Raw genomic sequence first — 23554 nt, 5'->3', positions numbered from 1 at the left:
GAAAAATAATCATAAAATTAGAAATAAAGGCTGCAATTATTGGTATAAAGTGATTTTTTTAGCTAAAATTAAAAGGCTTCATGGGTTATATCTGCTACATTAACTTTCACATATAAGTGGAACCTGTGTGTATTTAAAAAATGATGATATAACTAAAATAGAAAATATATGATAACTTCTATGATCATATATTATTTATGCATCTCATTAATATCATTGGAACCAATATGATGGATATTAAAATCATATAAAATTTATACCAAAATTTAAAAAACAGATATTCTGCAAATAATTACATTTTGAGACAGCATTACATCATATAAGAAATATATAAATATTTGCAGTTGTACTTCTTGTGATTGGATATTTCTTTCAGTAGATACTTCTTCAGTAGTACAAAAGACTAACCACCAAAACGCAATTCACTCTTTCTAAAAATTCCTTGCTATTTATTAGAAAGCATCTCTATTCAAAGCTCAATCTTTGGATATTATTGTGGAAAGTAATGGAATAATCTCCTACAACACGAGTCTCATCCATTATATGCCTATGTGCCCCATTGTATGAATTACAAGAACATGTCTTAAAATGTGTATGATAAGATTGGATAGAATGGAAACTCCCATACAAAAGCTACCTTTACTTCACACACACACACACACACACACACACACACACACACACACACGGCTTACTTTTTGACCTAAGCCAAGAATCATTTCGAATTGATTTATCCGTTAGTCACCATAATTGCTACCTATATATTGTTTACATTTCCTTCTACATACATTTTATTTTCGTTCATGTCATTAGTAATTTGAAAGCTACTGAAATTACCCACCCAATACTTAATGCTAATATAATTTTTATTGCTTTTAACTTTTAAATTCAGATAATTTAACAAATGGATCTCCTTAGATTATATGCACAATGCTATTCAGAACAAAGAACAGTATACTTTACAAGACAATAGCAAGCATATAAACAGGGAAGTGTTATAAAATAAGAATGATTGTAGAGGAATATGTATTTAGGTATTTATTAGGTGAATAATAGGAAAAGCTATCAAGATGTATTTGAAATAAGAAATCTGATTTGAACTCTACTTTCAGTTAAACAACTACACAGTGTTATATTATTTTTAGTTGAAACCTGTTTTTCTATGCTTTTGAATAATTATGTTTTCTATCTTACTTAGCAAGTCTATACTGCCTCAATACATCCAAACACAAATGCTTGAATCTGTAGCATTTGGCTAACAGTTTTCAATCTTAATTGAATAATGACCTTTCTAACATGTGATTCCTTTTTTTTTTTCTTTTTGCAAAGTATAGCCTTTTAACTTTGTGTACTTTTCATAATTAATACTGACTGATAGCTGGTTTGTTTTCTGTTCTAGGTTGTGGAGACTAACTTGGTTGCTTTTGACTGTCACTGGATCATTATAAATGAGGTAAAACCAACTAAACCTTATTGTCAACTCTGGGTGCTGTTTTTATATGTATAGTCACAGTATTTCCTATGGCCTTGAATTTCTAAGCAGAAACACAACATAATATAAATGTCCAGCTTACTGAGTGGATTCTGTTAAATAAAATTAGGATAAAGAATTATTTTTAATTATAAAGGGCTTTGTATGAATAAAATAAATGGAGAGTATCTTCCCCACTGAGTATCTTTTAGCCTTTTCCATTTGAACACATGCCTGCTTCAGGAAAGCATCTTTATAAAAAGTACAGTTCCTCTTTGTAAGCAAAGTGAATTCCTCCCAGTGGAGTGCAGTGTTCCCTTTATATTTTAATGTTGTTTCTGGAACTTTTTATATACACCCCCCCATAAGTAGTTCAGCATAGGAATATGAATAAACAAGAACAGATTTTTTTTTTCCCTTTCATAAAGGAATACAACTGTTTGGAATACAACTGTTTTAAAATCCGTCAACTTGTCAAATTACTTTTGAAAGTTTTTTGACTCTTGCAAAGGCAATACATAAGACTAAAAATACATTGCAATATGAGAGTCTTGTGAAGTGCATTCTTTCCTAGCACCTGCCAGTCACATTCCGAAAGGACAATGAGTAGATTAGTCATGGACAAATAAATGAGATCATGTGGCTTTGTCCTCAACAATACCTGACATTCAGCCAAATCTATTACTTATGAATAAAATATGTATTATTTATTACTAGATACTAAATATTGAATTAAAGAACAATAAATTTTGTTTCAGGGGAAATAATAGCATTTTTGATAAGAATTCTAGTTTTGTAGTCAGCAAGATTGGATCAGTCCTGGCTCGAAAATTGGTTAGCTATATTATTTTGGATATTTAATATAATCATCCTGTTTTTTAGTTGTAAAGTAACTCTAATAACATTTACCTTACAAGTTCATTATAAAAATTGAGATTTTTATCTAATAATCTTTTTGGGTTTTTTTTGAGAGTGAAAGAAAAGGACAGACAGACAGGAAGGCAGAGAGATGAGAAACATCAATTCTTCATTGCGGCACCTTAATTGTTGATTGATTGCTTTCTCATATGTGTCTTGACCAGGAGGGGCTCCAGCTGAGATAGTGACCCCTTGCTTAAGCCAGCAACCTTGGGCTTCAAGCCAGCAACCGTGGGGTCATATTTATGATCCTACACTCAAGCTATTTACACTGGGCTCAAGCTGGTGAGCCTGTGCTCAAGTCAGATGAGCCTGCACGCAAGCCGGCAACCTTGGGGTTAAGAAACCTGGTTCCTCTGCATCCCAAGCTGATGCTCTATCCACTGCATTTTCGCGTGGTCAGGCATATCTAATAATATTAGCACAGTGCCGTGATAAATGGTACTCCAATAACGACCACAGCACATTTAAGTCAGAGATCACTATCTCACCTATTATTTCTCTGAGTATTAAATACTACTTGAGTTACTAAAGGAATGAGGTTCATGGAGAATAGAAAATTTGCCTCTTTCTACATAGAAAAATGAAAATATAAATAATTTCCACCGTGATGTTGTTATCTCTACACCATGTTTCATTGGTGGACTGTTTGTTTTTTTTAAACTCAGTAGAAAAAAAACAAACAAACAACTGGAAACATCTTGTAAGCCTGAGTTTGGTTGGCCAAACTTAATGATTTATTGTTATAACTTTTTTTTTTAATTTTTTTAATTTTAATTTTTTTTAATTTTTCTGAAGTTGGAAATGGAGAGGCAGTCAGACAGACTCCCGCATGCGCCTGACTGGGATCCACCCGGCACGCCCACCAGGGGGCGATGCTCTGCCCACCTGGGGTGTTGCTCTATTGCAACCAGAGCCATTCTAGCACCTGAGGCAGAGGCCATAGAGCCATCCTCAGTGCCTGGGCCAATTTGCTCCAGTGGAGCCTTGGCTATGGGAGGGGAGGGGAAGAGAGAGACAGAAAGGAAGGAGAAGGGGAGGGGTGGAGAAGCAGATGGGCACTTCTCCTGTGTGCCCTGGCTGGGAATCAAACCCAGGACTCCTGCATGCCAGGCTGATGCTCTACCACTGATCCAACCGGCCAGGGCTTGTTATAACTTTTTGTTTCAAATCAAGATCTGTTTTTTTCTGAGATCCTCACAGGTGATGTGTATGTGTGACATTTCTTGTCAATGAAGTTTTGATACACTCTGATTTTCTAATACCTCTCAATTTCCATCTAGAATAATGAAGGATCAGGATAGAGGGGAGGGAAAGGGAAACTTAAGAAACTTGCGGGATAACTTTTCAAATTAGACATTTTCACTGCTATTTTTCTGCAAGGAATTTAAGGTTTAAAGAAATTTAAGTTTGCTAAATATTATGCAACTATTAAGAGATGATAAAGATTTAAAACAGTATTTTTTAGATTAAGGATTTGATTGTTTTTGCTTTTTTATGTACTTATAATTCTCCTTATAGAGTATATATTTGAAATTTCTGCTACCTCAACTTTAATCTTATGGGAGCTATTTACCCTATTAGTTTTTCTTAACTTAATTATTTTCTAAATTACTATTTTTTATAATGTAGAATCTTAATTCCTTGTTTTTGTCTTACACCCACCTTCTGTTGGGGAACAGATCACATTGATATCCCAATGTAAAACACACTGGAGTCATTTCACTTGTTAATATCAATAGTGTTGGCTAAGGAAAAAAAGTGATTTATTGTCTCCTTAGAGACATAGATTAATCAAACTAGTTAATACTTATAATCATTAAATGGAAATACTCATTTTCTTCTATTCTTTGATAAGGTCATAGAATGGGTTAACTGAATTAATTAAATTTTTATATCCAATAGAACTTGTAAAACTATCTGAATCTTAAAAGCATAAACCCCGTAAATCTCTCCAGAACACCAGTGGTCATATATTTACTGCTTGTGCATCAATTTGCACGGCAGAAAAAAATCACTCCTTCATGTTATATAAATGAGGTCTGACTGAGTAGACAGACATGCATTTTGTTGATGGTGAATATCATGGAAAGAATAATAACAGTTTATATTTTAGTATATCTTTCATAAACATTATGGTTTATTTTATAGAAGTAATCATTAAATTTTATGACAAAATCTTAGAAGAGCCAATGCTGTCTTTAGATGAATGTTCAATAGTTTGAACCACTATTTTACAAATAAAACATCCATACAAACAAATCATCTACCAGCAAATAACTCAACAAATGTTAGAAATCTAGAAGACAGAATAGAAGACCTCAATGATTTTTCTGCTCCTTTACAATTGGGTTTTCTACTGTTATAACTATAACTACCATTTACCATTACTGTACTTCTTAATCTCTTCTTTACCCACAGCCTTTTTAACTAGTCCTTGAGTAGAGGTGCCATTATTTTAGATAAGCCAATACCACCTAGTTTTTGAAAAACCCAATGTTCACAGCCCACAGTGTATTTATTGGTTATTACTTTTGTCTATATTATTGAATAGGTTAAAACTCTGAGATTAAGTGTATTTTCTGTTTCCATCACCTTCTCCCAATTGGCATTATATCTGCAGTCAGCACTTTTACTTCCATGTGATTTCATTCAGCCACCTCATTCTCTTTGAAATATGCTCAGAAAATTGACTCTCATTACCTTTACTTCACTTACAACCTTGTGTATACAAATTGATAATGGGTGAATCATAATTTACAGTAGTGCCCATAAAAGAAGTAACATGGGTTTTCCAAATTTTGTAGGAAGCTAATAAACTCTAGAAGTAAAAACAACAATAAACCCTAACAACATGCAAACACCCATTTTAATTGAACATGGAAAACATGAATCTGTCTAGATTGGTTTGTGTAGCTACTATTTTATTGCTGATTTAAAAATGGGTTAAAAATAATTCACTTAATGTGATTGCATCAATACTTTTTTATAGAGAGACTATAAATCAAAGTTGTTGTAAATTATGATATAAATTGATGTAGAAAATTGAAAACAATATATATATTTTTTCATTTGCATTACCTGTCCTATCCTAGTGAGACACTGTGCTAGCTCTTACGGTGTAATCAATCATATGTTAGTAGTTGATAATGGTATTTATCTTTTCCCTACAATCGGTGGATGAAGCTCAGAATAGCCTTTTCATGAAAGTATTATCACACCTTCAGGGTCCCGGAGCACATGCTCTAGCACTTTATTTATGCTTTACAAAAGTTAGAAATTCCGACAGGAAGATACACACTTTTTAGAGCTACAATAAGTGTAATGTTATGTGCAGCTTCTATTTCCTGATAATACTGCACCTGATCTTTGGTGCCCAGACATCTTATTTAAATAGTTTAAGTCATTATTCTCTGTTAATCACTGCTGAGTTCTGCAATTAAGGAGAAGTCATTGTTGTTGTTGTTGAGATTTAAAAAGCTTGTATGGGTAATGGATGCTTTTCATTTTTTCTAGTTTAGTGATTAATTGAACTGCTCACTACTAATCTGTCAAGCAGAGAGTTTCCATTCTGCTCCTCTTCCTGCTGGTATACAGCCCACAGCTGGTTTTATTCCACACTTGCACATAATGTTGGTATAATTATGTTGGCATTAATGTTAAATTTTATAGAAGCATCAAAGAATCATCTTTGCTAAGGCATGAAGAATATAAACATATTAACAAAAACAACTACAAAAAAACATAATCTTTTCAAACTACACCATGTAGTAATATACTGCTTAATATCATTGTTAAAATCTGCTTTATTCAGAATTGTTAAAGTTATTATAGCATCCCTGTGTTTCAGGTATCTACCTTCAGAAGATATGATAGTTTTGTGAAAACTTGCCATTGATTCATTCATTAGGTATTTTCTTGAGTTTCTACTATAAGCCAGGAACTTTGTTAGATGAAAAGAAGTAAAAGCATGGGAAAAGGAGGAGGGATTCCTCCTCTGAAATCGTTTATAGGTTCTCATCCAATCTACTGGATTTTGAGAGTCTTTTCTTCCCTGCAATTATATTATTTTTTTCAAATGGAATTTTATTGGAGTGACACTGGGTAACATAATTATACAGTTTTCATGTGTCCAGTTCTACAACACATCTCTGTACACAATATTGTGTGTTCACTCCCCCCAAGTTAGATCTTCATACCTTTATCCCTCCACCTCCCACACCAAACATCCCTACACCCGACAACTGTCAGCCTGCTCTATCTATGAGTCTTCTATTTCACTTATTAGTGCATTTTGTTCACTAGATCCCACATATGAGTAAAATCATATAGTACTTACTTGTCTTTCTCTGATTGATTTATTTCACTTAGCATAATGATCTCCATAGCCATCCATACTGCACAAAAAAAAAAAAAAAAAAAAAAAAAGATTTCCTTCTCAATTGTGGTCATGTAGTGTTCCATTGTGTAAATGTACCACAGCTTTTTTATTCACTCATCTTCTGATGGGCACTTGGGCTGCTTCCAGATCTTGGTTATTGGAAATAACGCTTCAATGAATGTAGAGGTGCATGTATTTTTTTCAAATTAGTGTTCCAGAATTTTTAGATATACTCTCAGGAGTAGGATCGCTGGGTCAAAAAGAAGTTCCATTTTTAATTTTTTGAGAAAACTCCAATACTGCTTTCGACAGTAGCTGTACCAATCTGCATTCCCATCAACAGTGCACGAGAATCCTGTTTTCTTTATATATTCGCTAACACTTCCTCTTTGTTAATTTCTTGATGATAACTATACTGACAGGTGTGAGGTCATATCTCATCATGGTTTTACTTTGCAAATCTGATGATTAGTGACATTGAGATTTTTTTCATATGTCTGTTGGCCATCTCTATGTCTTCTTTAGAAAAGCACAAAACTATAAACATGCTAGAAGAAACATGGGCGGTAAAATTTTGTACATTTGTCATAGAAATATTTTTTTAGATATATATCCTCAACAAAAGGAAATGAAGAAAAAGATAAAGAAATGGGACTATATCAAATTAAAAAGTTTTGCTCAGCAAAGGAAACTATCAACAAAATGATATGAGAGAATATAATCACTGCTACGTCTGATAAGAAATATCCAAAATTTATAAAGAGCTTAAAAAACTCAACACCAAAAAAAATTAAAAATCCCACAAAAACAAAAAACAATTCAATTAAAACATGGGCAGAAGATCAGAATGCTATTAATTTAAGCCTAAAGCTGATATCCTAAAAAGATTCAAAATTGATCTAATTTTCTTAAAAGATTTGTTCTCAGAAGTGGCTTTTTCTGGATGGAGTTGTATTGCTACCAGATATTTTAGCTTTCTGGTTTTTTCATTCCTACACTCTTCAAGGTTCACCCTACATAAACTATCGCAGCAACAGAATATTTTCTTGGATGTATTGACTTGATTCTTAATAATTTTTGATTATTCATGTATTTTGTTTTTTTGGGGAAAATAAAACTATATGCCTTGATCCTAAAGAAGTAAAAAAAGAGAAAATATAGGTATACTGAAACATATTCGTCAATTTTTATTATAATATTATGCCTCTTTCATCCAGCTTGAGTTTGGGGTCGCTGGCTTGAGCATGGGATCATAGACATGACCTCATGGTTGCTGGCTTGAGCACAAGGTCGCTGGCTTTGGGGATTACTCACTTTGCTGTAGCCTCCCGTACAAGGCACATATGAGAAAGCAGTCAATGAACAACTAAGGTGCCACAATGAAGAACTGATGCTTCTCATCCCTCTCCCTTCTTGTCTGTCTGTCCCTATCTGTCCCTCTCTATGTCTCTGTCACAACACACACACACACACACACACAAAATAGCTGCCTAATCATGTTTTTATATCACTATCAAACATTTTTGAAATCGTGTGTTAAAAGTAAAATTGGAAGTGAATTTTTTGAGACAGACTGTCTGTTAGTTTCATTCAGATGGCAGATTTCTTCCTTCCAGAAAATTGCTTTCTTTTCCCTTCCTCAAATAATAATAGGCAAAATATATTCAATTCAAATTGGTATTTCCTCAGAATGTCTAAGCTAGTTGCTTAGAAATCTAAGAACTCCAGTTTTTGGAACCTATGAAAGACAATCATTCTGTTTTGTGGGTTTAAAATTGCCTTCTTAAAGATTTTGATTTCTTATAGATAACTTTATCATTCCTTATAGCTTCATTAAGCTATTACATACTGAAATAATATATCTTTATAGTTTTAAATTCTATCACTTGTTAATATTGATCCAAATAATTTTTGTAAGGAAATATGGACTTCTTGGATAATTAATTACTTTAGAGAATGTCTCATTTGATGACATGTTTAAATTAGTAACAAAATATTTTAAAGAAGTCTTGGAATCTCTCCGGTTCTTTATTCATCATGAGAATAACAGTACCTGATTCTCTGTTGTTCTGTTTTCATCAGAAAATAAGATAACAGATTATCTTGGTTTTTAGGCACTAATAAATGTAAGTTTTTATTCTAATTTGCTGAATTGAAGTTTATCGTGGTCAGGTAAAGATAATGCTGTTTGATAAAATGTTGATAAAACAGTATTGCTAAAGAAAAAAAGCACAATTCAGTTAATATTATGAGAAAGTGGCACAAGTTTTACTGTCTTTTAAATGAAAATACCTGTGTAATATGGAATTTTAATTATGAAAGTGTAAAGACACTGCATAACAATATTAATTAATTTTAAGAGATTTCTTTTTAAGGTTAAGGCTAAAAGTGATGTTGAAAGAAAATTTATAATTCTGCTTTGTGAGTGGGTGACAGAAAAATAAAACATGATCTGCTTTTTGCCAGACAGAGTTTTTGGTAGCCTGTGAAATGACAGAGACTAAAAGAAAAACATGGCATTTTAAATGGAAAAAACAACAACATTTTTTATGGTACATTAAGGATTATTGAACCAAAAATCCAGGATAATTATACTGGATACAGCTGAGGGAAGGTGTTATTTTTGAAAATCTGTATTTTATAAAATCATAAATAAAGGATGAGTTTTAAAGCTAATATATGCTACATAGAAGAATAACATGTGATTAGTCCAGTAAAGAAGAAAATTTACATTTGTAAATAGTCATTTTGTCTTTCATTATTCTATAATAATTTGTTGAACCCAGCTGATAAATGCTCACTGCATTCTAAAATTTATCTCATGTCAAATCTTTTATTTCTGTTGTTAAAAGAATCTACTATAACTAATAATATGTTCATTACAAACTTTGTTGATTTAAAACATTCCAATGGACACTATGTAGCACAAACTGCTTTAGTAAAGACTGCCATAAACTCAAATTTGTTCTGATCACATTAATTCTAATTCAAATTAGAACAGATATATGTTATAAAAATATTTCATTTTTACATCCACAATTGAGCTAAATTCTAAAATGTAAAACTGCTGTTGGGAGGCAGGGGAGAAGGAAGTATAAAATACACTTCTTTAAGTTCAGCAAACACTCATATGCAAAATAACATTAATTTTGGATAAACAGCACTAGATTTCTTCATTCACTTATCCTGGTTCACATTGTATTAATCAACAGAGCTTTAAATTTTTATATTAACACCACAATGACATGCTAATTTGTTTATTCAACATTTAATGAGCACTTTGTCTAATCTGTTTTTAACCAAGAGAAATGTATGGGCTAACACTGATAGTTCTAAGAAATAATTGGGAAAAATCTTTAAAAATAATATTTTCTCTTGTTCACTCTACTTGCCTAATTTAAGAGTCCTTTTTATTTTTCATTGTTGTATTACTCTTACATTGAAACTGTCTTCCTAGGTACTGAAACAACTTTGAAATCCATTAATAAATAATGAATTATAATAGCAACTGATTTTGTGACTCTTGTTATATAAACAATACATATTTTTCTAAAGTGTTCAACATAATAAATGATACTTTAAATATATAATTTATTAATAACAAGTATATTTATTAAATATACTTTATTATTATTAATAAAGTATTTTTAAGTCAGTTGCTCCACTTGGAATTATTTAGGCATTAATGTATATAATATATAATTTAAGCATATACAACTAATACAAATAAATCGATCATTTTAATGAATACATATGTTGTTTTCTTTCGAATGAGGGCTAAGCATTAAGCAAATGTATTACAGTAACAATCCCTTAGCATTTCCAGATAATAACTTAAAAGATTTTGTTTCTGTTGCTGTATTAAAGCATTTCTAATTTTACCATTTCTTATCTTATAGGAAATAAATGATATGGATGTACAGGAACTTGTGAGAAGGTCAATTGGAAGGCTAACCATCATTCGGCAGACATTCCCTGTCCCCCAGAATATAAGTCAGCGATGTTTCCGTGGCAACCATCGAATATCTTCAACATTGTGTGATCCGAAGGACCCGTTTGCGCAGAATATGGAGGTATATTCTAAGAGTCAGAGTATTTTTTTCCAATGGTGCTTTATTTGACAATTGTAGAGCAAGGTTTCTGAGTTGTATTGGATTTAGAACTATGCAGCGTTGCAATTTCTGAACCATTACCTTTCTCTCACAATTTATGAAGTTGAAGTATCTTAGGAAGGACACTAAGACCCTGTGTTTTTCATCATTTTAACATTATTTTAGCAAAATAGCTACTTGTTTAATAATAATAAGTAAAGCTTGTTTCCTTCTCAGCAAGCAGGTAGACGCATAACATTTCTCATGGTAGAATCTGAGATTGACACTCCTTGATGTCAAACTCCAAATTATTAAGGTAATAAATTTGCTTTTCATTTTTTTTGGCATAACAAGGACATAGACTTTTTTTTAAGATTAATGTTCAGTTTGAAGTACTTCATAAATATTTTTTTTAGAAATGTGAAAAAATATTATATTATTATATAGCTATATTTAACTTAAATGGAATATAGCTATAATCTTTGGTATCCAAAATTGCAACAAAGAATTTGAAATAAATTTCTGAGTAGCAAAATAGATAACATCAAGTCCTTGTAGCTTACTTACAAAAATGCCCTTTAAGAATTCACCCAGAACCTATTTCTTTTTCTTAAGGAAAATCCTATCAGATATTTTTGTTTTATTTTTCTTTGCAAAAGAGATCTCAGTATGTCAATTTGGAAGCTGTGTTACAAAACGAAGGCACATGGACAACAGTAGGGAACTATAAGGAGCACTTTTTAGCAAAACAAGAAACAGGAAAAGAAATCAATCTGATAATCTAAATCAAGTATCTTATCAGCAAAGGACTTTCCTTGTAAAAACTCTGTGTCATAAAACAGTTCTTTATGGTATCACTGTAGTATACTGCCAGGATATTGGTTAGTATTTAAACACGAACTCTGAGATTTAAACAAAGCTTAAAGTCATGGTCACCCTGGCTGGATGGCTTGGTTGGTTAGAGCTTTGTCCCAGTACACAAAGTTGCCAGTTTGATCCTCAGTCAGGGAACATACAGAAACGGATTGATGTTTCTGTCTGTCTCTCTTCCTCTCTCTCTAAAATCAATAAAAAATAAATAAATAATATTATGGTTAATTTCAGAAGTCAGAAAAATATATATTTCAGAAAACTATTCCTTCAAAATGTTTACTATTGATGATATTTTAGTACTCAGAGATGTTCAGTTGGAAGATTTTGGAAATATGACCCTCGTATATATAGTTCATCCCCAAAATGAGATATCAGGTAATTTGGAAAAACCACTTCTTCTTTTGAGTGATAAATCCACAGTCTCCCTATTTTGAGATAAGTTTGGATTTTTTTTTATGTTACTACGTATCCAACTATTTCTTTATACTTGTTACCATTATACTGAACAGCATGTATTTACCAGGTAACTGACTTAGGGATCATTTCCCATAAAACTTTCTGTTTCCTACTAGATTTTAAGTTCTTTTAGAATGGGTTTTCTCTAGGACCTGGCATCATAAAATCCCTTAGAGTACTAGTATATCTTTATTTCCCCCATCATACCTATCACAGTACTTTGCACCTTTGTATTTGTTGATTTCAATGTAGGAGAAGGCAATGATCAAAATAAGTCACCCTGAAACCTTAACAAGACCTGTTTACATTTTAATGCCAATCTTATTAATAATGTGATTATAATGAACCAGCTTTCCATGTTACCTGGTCATGAGTGTAACTGATGTGGAAATGATAGAGTTTTAAATGTAGAAAAACATGAAAGAATTTTAATTCGGAATCTTAATATATTGAAGATTGTTTCTGTGAAAAGAAGTAGAGGAAGTATACAAATTATTAAAGCAGAAAGTGACTACAGTATTTTAAAGCACATTTGACTAACAGCATAGTCCTTCTGATTCAATTGATTTCTTGACATCAAGGAAACAAATATTTTATCTTTTAGTTTCTCCAACTTACCTGATAAATTGAAGATATAGACAATAGTACCACTCCTTTATTCCCACTATTCCATCTTACTACCCTCAGTAACACAGTTGGAAGAAAACAAGACAATTACTTTTTCTTTGAGGATTTATTACATATTAACTTCCCTTTTATACATAATAGAATTTCAGTGTTTAATATATAAGAGGAAATCTGACAGAAACTTTGATATGTAAAGATTTATATAATTAAAAAATCTAAATGCTTAACACTTAGATTTGAAATGTTCCACTAAAAGCAGAACATTTGGTATACAAATTTGCCTTGATAAAAATGTTACCTGCCCTGGCCAGTTGGCTCAGCGGTAGAGCATCAGCCCAGCATGTGGAAGTCCCAGGTTCAATTCCTGGTTAGGGCACACAGGAGAATCGCCCATCTGCTTCTCCACCTTTCCCCCTCTCCTCCCTCTTTATTTCTCTCTTCCCCTCCTGCAGCCAAGGCTCCATTGGAGCAAAGTTGGTCTGGGCACTGAGGATGGCTCCATGACCTCTGCCTCAGGGGCTATAATGGCTCCGGTGGCAATGGAGCAACACCCCCGATGGGCAGAGCATTGCCCTCCGGTGGGCATGCCTGGTGGATCCTGGTGGGGTACATGTGAGAGTCTGTCTCACTGCCTCCCCACTTCTAACTTTGAAAAATACAAAAAAAAGTTATTTCATAAAGTTGAAACAACAAGAAAAATACTGAAAATTTGGGAGTAAGTGGTTTTGAAAAGTTAAAGCTCTCATCTTGGAATCTATCAATAAAAACAATGCAGGTAAATATGATCACAGACACTTTTATCAGCCAGGTACAGTTAAGAATAGCTCAGAAAAAATAAATATTTGAAAATATGACTCAAGTGAGCTCTAAAACTAAAAACCCAACATAAAAATCACAATAATCAATACAACAGAGGAGAAGAGGGTACAATGAGCCTGTGTAGAAATCTCTGGGCTGTTGTATGTTTTAATATACTTAATGTACAGACAAAGAGAAATAAGATTTAGAGAGAACAAAAAGCAAGTTTCCCAAATCTTTAAATTAATGCCAGAAAAAATAAAATCAAGGATCAACTGAACTTGCAAAAGAAATGTTAAAGAAAACTTTTACTTAGAAACAGAGTTTTTAACAATATGAATAAAAATGTAGTAAGCTTACTGCTTGGTAAAACTAATGTTAGTTTGCCTGCTAATGGAGAGAAAACAAAAATGTTTAAGTCTTTTTGCTTCTGTTTTCACCATTTAAGAAAAATGTCTTCAAATTGAAGAGGTTAAAATACAAGTTTTTTAACAAAATAACCACTGTTTTTGAAAAAATAAAAAGGTTTGGAGATGGTAAGAGTGTGCCTTACTGCTCTAAAATAATTACATTCATGGTTCAGGAACTTTAATAAGACAATAGGGGGCCCTGGCTGGTTGGCTCAGTGGTACAGTGTTGGCCTGGTGTGTGGATGTCCCTGGTTTGATTCCTGATCAGGGCACACAGGAGAAGCGACCATCTGCTTTTCCTACCCTCCCTTACCCCCTTCTTTCTTTCTCTCTCTTCCTCTCCTGCAGCCATGGTTCTAGTGAGTTGGCTGCAGGTGCTGAGGATGGCTCCATGGAGCCTCGGGCTTGCTAGGTGGATCTGAGTCAGGCGCATGCAGGTGTCTGTCTCTCCGTCTCCCCTTTTCTCATTTAAAAAGAAAAAAACATAAGACAATAGAACTTCCTAAACAACAAGCACTGCCAAACTAAATTCTATTTAATGTTTTTTAGGTTGTGATAATGTCATAAATCTACTTACTTTATATTGATTTTTATATAGTATTTGATAAATTTTCTTATGAAATCCTGATAGGAAGACATTAATAAGTCTAGATAGAGTGATATGAGTCAAACATTTTAACCAAAGGACTCCTAAGAGCAGAAGATAGTAAACAATAAGGCCTCAGATATTTTTTAAGTTTATAATATGTTAAGGTCTCATTATTATCTTTAAAAATTATGACACGAGTTTATTTCAAATAATTTTTCAGCTAAATTACTAAGTTTTCTTTTTCAAAATTTTCAAGCAAAATTGATATGACTTTGACATGGCTCAGATATGTTCTGTAGCTTTGAATGCTTTCTGTTTTTTACAATTTACCAGCAGGGATTTTATTATCCTCAGTTAGAGAAGTGTGAAAATAAAGGACTATTCAAACCACACTGATAAATATTCTACTCTTGAAGTTTAAGGAACTCTCTATGGTCATCCAGAAGATTCTATTCTTGTGCCTAATGTTTTTAAAATGTTTATCACTACATGAATGAAAGTGAATAAAATATACTCATCAAACTTTTAAATGACATAAAGGTAGGAGAGAAAGCTTATGTTGTATTATATAACCAAGATCCCAGTTGTTTATATTTACTGCAATAAGCCTAAAATTTGAAATTTCACAGAGATAAGGTATAGGTTCAAAATTAATTACAGGAAGTCTAGATGGATGAGACCTGGTTTGACAGCTGTTTAAGGCTGTTATTAAGATGAAGTTAGATTTGGTATGAGCATAGCCCAAATCATACTTGCTCTAAAACCTTTCTAATGTAATCTTAGTCTCTATGTCTGTCAGAAGCATTATTCTAAGATAAAGAGCGACAGCTTATCTTTTCCCTAGTCAGTTCATATTTTCAATGATGTATCAATTCTGAGTATTAAACTTTGAACAGAAACATAAGAGAAGAACAGCTTAGATGATGAACAGCCTAGAAATTATACCAGATGATGAACAACTTAAGGAACGAGTATGCTTCAGAGCACCTAATAGATGGTGTCAAATACTATAAGATTGTCATATAGAGGAAATAGGTGCCGGCAGTTTGGAGAGGTCAGAAAACAAGTGTAGCGACAGTAAGGTGGAGAGAAATGATTGATCAAATGGTGGGATACTTGTGTTTAAGGTACTAGAAGAAGTGTGTGTTTGTGTCCAGTGAATAGTTACTTATATTGATTGTAACCAGAATAAAAGTAAAGACTATCTGTTTAAAAATCAAAATGATCATTTTAATGCTGGGAGGTAGTTTGGCATCATTGTGAAAGAGGAAGCCAAAGACCTTAGGAATAAAGAGTGAACAGGAGGTCAGCAGGTGACAGCAGAAAGGGGCTACAAAGTGTGACATAGGAAAGCATGAATCTCAAAAGAGAATAGGCACCTGCCTGAGAAAGAAAGGGTAGGGTAATTAAATGGTCGAGAATGTCATCATCCCCTTTTAGTCCTGCAGTTTGGAATGTGAGCAAAGAGGAGAGACGGTCATTTGATAATATCTGTCACATATTGAGTATGAAACACTCACCTTTAACACTTGAATGGATGCTCAAAATATAGTACATGCACAAGAGGTTGTGCACAGACATGTCAGGTATGAAAACCTGGCTTGTCAAGTTTCTCACTTCTTGACTTCTGTCAAACCTACCTGATGTGAAACTTAACGTTCTTTTTTTTTCTTAGATCTTTTTAATACCTATTTATTAAAAACAAATTATGTACTAACCTCTAGGCTAAGTCAAGGGTAAGTAAAGAATAAGGAAAATAGAAGTACAAAGGAGAACAATATATACAATATGGAGCCCCTCTCCAGAAGGAATTTATATTCTGGTGGGAAAGGCAGGTTTTAAAAGAATCTTAGCATTATGGTATGTTTCAATAGAGGTGTGTGCTGAGTGTTATGGGAGGTATTAGCCCTGGACTGGGGAGTGTCTGAAGAGTTTTTAGGGTTAGATTCACCTAGCTTGATACGTAGGAATAGAGTAGTGGAGAAAATCAATTAACTGGAGAAAGGTAAAAAGACATCAAGAATGCTTTCACAACAATTTCATATACACACTTAAAGCAATCAGAGGAAAAAGCAAAATAAAACAAGAGAGAGAAGAGCAAGCAAATTTGAGACACAGAACTAGGAGAGGTTAGGAAAGGCCAGATTATTGCAGATTATTGAGAGATCATCAAAAGATTTGTCCTTGATTTTTTAATATAGCCTACTCACCATGTTTCTTCTAGATTTTTTTTTGGGGGGGGGTCTTCGGAGTCTAATTAAACTAAATTTTGATTCAACTACTTTTAATTTTAAGACTCACTCTTTATTTAATGTAAATTTTGGCCAAATCTCTCCCACCCCTCCCCCTGCCTCAGTCTCTCTAGCAATTATCTGGTAGGGGAAAGAGCAGGAAGGGATAGGGAAGAGGTGGGGGAGAGAGAAACTAGCCTCCCCTCTGATTTCTTTATAAAAAATCAAACTGGCATTTCACGTAGTGCATAAGAGTATTCAATTTCTCTTTAAAGAAAGGTACACCTCCAGCTCTGGCTGATTAACTTGTAGGTTAGCATCGTCCTGAAATGACAAGGTTGCAGGTTCCATCCTGGTCAGAGCACAAAGAGGAATATATCGATATTTTGTCTTTCTGTCTCTGTCTCCCTAACTCTTCTCTCTCTCTCTAAAAAAAAAAAAAAAGGTATACCTTCCATAACTATTAGACATAGAAATAATGCCTGAAACAATAATGCCTGAAACACAAATGATTACAATTTACCAACTGATGAAGGAATACTCACAAAGCCTGATAGAAAACACTTATTAACAGTTGTTCAATAGCATCAAACTCTCATTATCCTAACAGTTGAGCTTAACTAAGATTTCTTCATGATTAATTTAGGCAAAGGGCAATCAATAGACTGTTGTGTTTGTTTTCAGGAAAAAATAGTGATAAGGCACTTTAAAATTTCTGAGAATATTTAAATGCTTTCGGATGAATTTAATTTTTATATGATAGTAACATTGATTTCTAATTTTTTTATTTTATGTTTGATTTTTCCTTCGGAGAGATTATAATAAACATTTAACAGCTTTTATTAGCATTGTAGATCTTTGGTGTTTATATTTTCTAAATAATTTCTAATTGATTTGAAACATAAACATCTTCAGTAGTTGATAGTATGGATAGTCATTCTCGGAAGAGTTAACTGTAAGACTGCGATAGCTCTTAGCAAACATTTCTGTGATTCGTTAACCAACCTATGTAGAGGGAAGGTAACCCTAGGAAAAGAAAGCTATAGTATAAACACACACTCAAAAAGTTGATAGTTTACGGTAGTGTAATAATACTAAATTGCAATATATAGGTATACCTATGTAATTTTGTATAGGTATACCTGATCAAGGTAATGGTTATGAATGGTGCTGGTTCCTCACATTTTTTTGTTTCTGAACCCCATAGCCACAAATGTTCACACAGATGGCTGCTTTCATGTTTTCATACTTACGACACTCATCTTATACATAAGATCAAGCTGATTTTTCTTCATCTGAACAACCAGAAAGCAAAATCTTGACATATTCAGAAGATGTATTTTCAGTTTGTCCTTCCAATCTTAAGCCCTTCCTTAGATCTTTACCTCCTCAGAAAGAAATAAGGGACAGTGATTTTCTAAGGTCTGACACAGCTTTGCCTCTGTCGAAACTTCTCTTTTTTATCTTCTCTTTCATACCTAAATAAGCTGAAAAAGCAATTGAAGCATACAATCAGACAGGAATTCATCCTCAATGGCAAAATTGCTGGAGAACCGAAAAAAAAATTTAAAAAAAGGTTTTCTACTTAATAAATAATCCAGCAAATGGGCCATTTATGACATGAATGGAAGCAGCTGAGTTGATGATTTTCTCCATAGTCTCGATGATTGGCATTAGTGATTCTAATGATTACTGTGCAATGTCTTTTCAGATTTCGAACCTTTACATATATGACACAGTGCTTCTGCTTGCTAATGCTTTTCATAAGAAGCTGGAGGACCGGAAGTGGCATAGCATGGCAAGTCTGTCCTGTATCAGGAAGAACTCCAAGCCCTGGCAGGGAGGGCGTTCCATGCTGGAGACCATCAAGAAGGTAACTTCTAACTCGCATTTTACTCCTCCTAAGTTTTTATAAAGAAGATACAATAGAACATTTTTTGACGAGGCATCTTTTAGAAGGATTTGCCCCCTAAGATACTTCCAATTCAAAGCACAAAACAGTGTAATGGAGAAATGAAGTCTTAAAAATAAAAGGTCAGAAAATCCACACATACACCAAACAGGGAATCCTTTTCTATTTGTAAGGGAATTTTGCACAAGTAAAACCTTAGTGGTTGAAATATTTTAAATTGCTTTGGTTATGTCATTAGACTTAGAGATGCTTAAATTAATTTGGTGCCTGTCACAAAGTACCAAAAGTTTTATTTTGTTTTCTTTACACTGCACCATCAGCTGAAAAAACTGAGCACTAGAGTTAGCTGTTTTTTTATTCCTTTAGACAATATTAGATGTGATGCTCTTTAAATTATGCTATAATAAAGGTCTAATTTATAAACAGTTACTATGTATATTTCGCAGCATCTGTGAAGTATTTGGCACTTGCTGGCCTTATTCTTCTTCACTCTCAGTGTGCTGTTTAGCCTGGCTGTGACCTGCTTGGGCTTAGCTACCTGCTCCATTCCCAGGACGCAGTTTATGCTGTTCAGCTTCTCTCAATGGTGTAAGAATTCTGCAGTTTATTAGCCTCTTTGTCATGTCATCCTTACTGGCATTTTCCATTTGTCTCACACAGCTTCTTGTATTTAAAATGAAATGATTAATAAAACAAATTTCTCCTGTACCACAAAAGTGCCAGCCATTTGGAGATACACGTTCTTTATTTTACCTATCCTTCTTCTTTCTGCATGTGTTTGCTTTCTCTCCTGAAACAAAAAGAGAAATAGCTAGTCAAATGAAACATGAATGTATTTAGAAAATCCAGAGAAATATATAAAAATTTAGCAGTAGAAGTAAATTAGAAGTACAAAACCAGAAAGTGGAGGAGTTAAATGTTTCAGATGAAAACTAGCAGCTTGTATCTTTCTCTTGATACTGCTTCCTCTTTGCAAAAGAATCACACTAATGAGGATATAGGTTATCAACCGAAGTGTTTGAGAATTAAATATATTGAGTATACTGGCAGAGAAATATTTTTTAACTGAAAATGGGTAAGTCAATTTAAAACAAGGTATTGCCAAATTCTCCCTATCTATGCAGATAGGTGGCAGGTACAACCCAACAGAGATCACTGACCATAACTCTGATTCTATCAATTAATTATGTCTAGAATGCAGAACTTGAATATATTCGTTTTCCTAAAGCTGTCTCACAAAGGCAGAATAACAGTATAATATCTCAGGAGGTTGGGCAAAAGTTATTTAGTAAAAATATCAGTAGGAGGAAAAAGAGACTACATTAAAGGTATGTTTTCTCCTGGAACAATTCAATATGAAAAATGTTGCTGTTATAAAATTTATAATCAAAACAATGATGTAATATGATAACTATGAAACTGTATTTGGGAGGTATATTTGCATATTTGTCTTTGTAAGCTATCAGCCCAGTGACACTTAGAAAAGATGGGTGGGGGGAGGAAAGGGGGGGAGAGAGAGAGATTGATTTGTTGTCTCACTATATGCACTCACTGTTTGGTTCTTGTATATGCCCTGTCTGGGAATTGAACCTACAACCTTGGCATATTGTGATGATACTCTGACCAACTGAGTTACCCAGCCAGGACCCAGTGACACTTTTGAAAGGAATACATTCATTCTATGTATTTAAAAGCTAAGTTTGAATCATATAAATGTTGGAAATGTTCATTTTAGTACTTTTTTCTCACATTTCTAAATGATCTTAAAAATGGATTTTTTTTCTAGTCATACTACTTTGCCTCAGCTGTGTGTTTTGGTCATTCCATTCAGATATTGAGGCTGATAATCCTACACATAAAGAGAATTTGAGAGAAAATGTGCCACTCACACAGGGACTCCTGAGGAGAGAAGAGTGGGCACCACAGGTCCAGTCTGTCTGAGCCAAGCAGAGGGAATAGCGTGGGCCTTTAGAGTGGTGAAGGGTTTGAGCTGGAAAAAGTTCCCATTTACTTTGTCTGGAGATTTGTGAGGCTTAAATTTCCCATGGGTGTGAAAGAAGAAGGTGCAGGATGGGCTTTCTTAGTTGGCCTTCCGATGTAAAGCTAAAGGGGAAAGGGAGGGCAAAGCTTAAAAAGAAAGCACCAAACATCACAAAGGAAGTCAGGGAATATTCTAGTGATAAAAGTCTTAATTACATCCAATTAAACACTGACTGCCTGTCTTAAGGGCATGCTGTAAGCCCTTTACAAAGCCTGTGTGCTGCTGCAAGAAGACAAAGAAGTTAAAGAACGAATGTCTATCCTTTACTTATTTATATTCTAATTAGAGAGATGACACAAAGGCTTAAAAAGCACTGCAGTTAACATAAGTACTATAAATGTCCAGTAAAGAAGGAGGTGACATTGTCCAAGGTACTGTAGTGTTGAGGCTTTATAATTTGTTTTTGAATTGGTAGAATAGGTGCCTCCACAGTTTCAAAAGTTAGAGGTTAATTCTCAAATGTTTATTTCTTCCAGATATCATCAATACCCCAAACCATTGTTATTTATATAAATTTTATGGAATATTTTTGTAAGAATTAATAATTTATAAAATATTGATTTTCACCATCCATGGACATAGTATCTATTCATATGGTCATCTCTATAATCCTCAGTAAAGACTTATAGTTTCTTCATTGCATTTAATTGTATTTACTATTACACTTTTGCAGAGTTTTGAGTGTGTGTATCAGCATGTGTGTATGTATGTATACACACTATCATGAATTATTTTATTGTATTATATTTTCAAATTAGTTATTGTCAGTACCTAAGAAAATTATTGATGTTTAATATATTTTGTGACTGACCTAATCAACTTTGTATACTTGACTTCTGATTCTTCTTTCTTTATAGATTATTCTCTTGTATTTTTCATATAGACATTAATATCATCTTCAAATAAAAGATTTATTAATTCTAATACTTTATATATTTTTAAAACTTCCAAAAAACCTTTCCTTGAAGCCTCTGGGAGCACGACCTGCCAGGTGCCCAACAGAGCCCTCCTTGCTCTGCATATGGCCAGTTTTCCTCCTTCCAAGTGAGGACGTCAGGCATCTCTCTCTCAGAGACGTAGAGGGGAGGATTCCACCTCTGCAGGACAGCTTCAGCCCATGCTGCCTTGGCCTGGAGCTGACCTACAAAGCCCCACCAGGCAGGATGCACTGTGTTACAGATCTCCTGTGATGCACTGTTCATTATTTCTCTTGATTTTGATGTTAGTTCACCACTGACATATGGCTCTCCTCGCTCTTGGTAGAGGGAATGCCAAGCAGTAGTTTTAGGGCCTCACCCATGAGGCAGAGACCTTACCTGGGGTCTGCATGAAAGTGTCAGCAGGTAGATTTGCAGATGGGCCAGCAACAGAAGATTTGGTGACCAGGAATCAAGTCTCTAAATCAAAAACTGGTGATTTTCAGAGCAGACATAAATATAGCAACATGCAAAAAAATTTTTGAGAAATTTCTTCAGTTTTTCATTGACCCTCTGGCTAAAGAAGATGAATATTTCCACAGATAGTGTGAGCTTTTGTACATGTAACTACTTGGGGAGATTAATATTGTGGAGGCATTTTTAAATGTAAACTGTGAACACAAAATCATTTAACAGAAATCTCTATAGACAGCTCCTCTGCTAAATACAGGAAGTTATCTCAACTTTTAACATAGCTATCAATGAGATCTACTTTGACATTAAACCTGACTCAGTCTTCGAAGATCAGATTCAAGTAGGACCATTCAATGTATTAAAGACTAAGACTATGAGCAACCTGAATCCAGAAGACCTCGACCAGCTCATCACCATCAACAGCATGGCCATTAGGATGGCTGATTCCAGAGATGCATAAGGCCTTCTCCCAGTGGTAGGTATCCACACTACCCTGGTAGGAATGGGCCATGGCTGAATAACTAACACCTGCATTTGTGAATGCTGCCACACGATTCAAAACATGGCACTCACACACAACTGCTTTATGTTCTCCAGTAAGCAAAAAAATAAAACTTTGAGTCTCTGAAAATATGCCTGCAGAAAAGATACCATATTTCCCCATGTATAATATGCACCTTAATTTTGGGGCCCAAAATTAAAAAAAAGAAAGTATTACATAAAGTTTTTGAATTCAAGTTTTATTCATCATAAAATTCATACAACTCCTCATCACTATCAAAACTCCCATCTATTAGCTTGTCCCCATCTGTGTGTGATGACAAATCACTGTCTTCAACCAGCTGAAAAACAAGCGTGAAAAAGCTGGAAATGCAAGTTAAAAAAACCTACAACCACTGTATAAGATGCACCCAGTTTTTAGACCTCAAATATTTTGAAAAAGTGTGCATCTTATACATGGGGAAATACGGTACCTCACACTGTCCTTTTGCCCACAATAATCTTGTTGACAAGGTTCAACTTGGGGACAGAATGAAATTTATAGGCATCTATTGAGCTGTTCCTATTGAATCAGTCTAATAGTAAGTAATGTGATGTCTGTCTACAAAACCCACATTGTTGTCATTATTGGAAAATGGATGTAAAATGTTTGCATGAAGAAGCACATGAGAATCAGAACAGATACTTTTTTCAAAGAAGTATGTGAAATTTCCAAAGGAACTTCCCAGAAATCCAGGCATTTATGAGAGACTTGATTCAGCTTCAGCTTAGGGAATGTAAGAACATGAAAACTTATAAAAGGAAATATTGCTTTAGCTTTTCCAAAGGACAAGGAATGATTTTAGTCACACAAAAAGGGATAGA

At 33.8% G+C, this 23554-nt stretch overlaps 1 protein-coding gene and 1 pseudogene across 2 annotated transcripts in view; both read left to right on the top strand.

Annotated features, from left to right (window-relative positions):
* GRID2 (glutamate ionotropic receptor delta type subunit 2) overlaps positions 1-23554 on the top strand; it is a 1655975-nt gene that overhangs the window by 983191 nt on the left and 649230 nt on the right. For both annotated transcript variants that reach the window (XM_066279539.1, XM_066279540.1), the window contains 3 exons: positions 1400-1453; positions 10670-10843; positions 18557-18718. In XM_066279539.1, coding sequence (XP_066135636.1) covers positions 1400-1453; positions 10670-10843; positions 18557-18718 — 390 coding nt within the window. The remainder of the gene's footprint in view (positions 1-1399; positions 1454-10669; positions 10844-18556; positions 18719-23554) is intronic.
* LOC136338023 (DNA replication licensing factor MCM4 pseudogene) lies at positions 19829-22649 on the top strand (annotated as a pseudogene).

The sequence above is a fragment of the Saccopteryx bilineata genome, chromosome 5, assembly GCF_036850765.1.
Source record: "Saccopteryx bilineata isolate mSacBil1 chromosome 5, mSacBil1_pri_phased_curated, whole genome shotgun sequence".
In the NCBI taxonomy this organism is placed as follows: Eukaryota; Metazoa; Chordata; class Mammalia; order Chiroptera; family Emballonuridae; genus Saccopteryx; species Saccopteryx bilineata.
The sequence above is the reverse complement of the archived record's forward strand: the minus strand, read 5'-3'. Positions and strand labels throughout refer to the sequence as shown.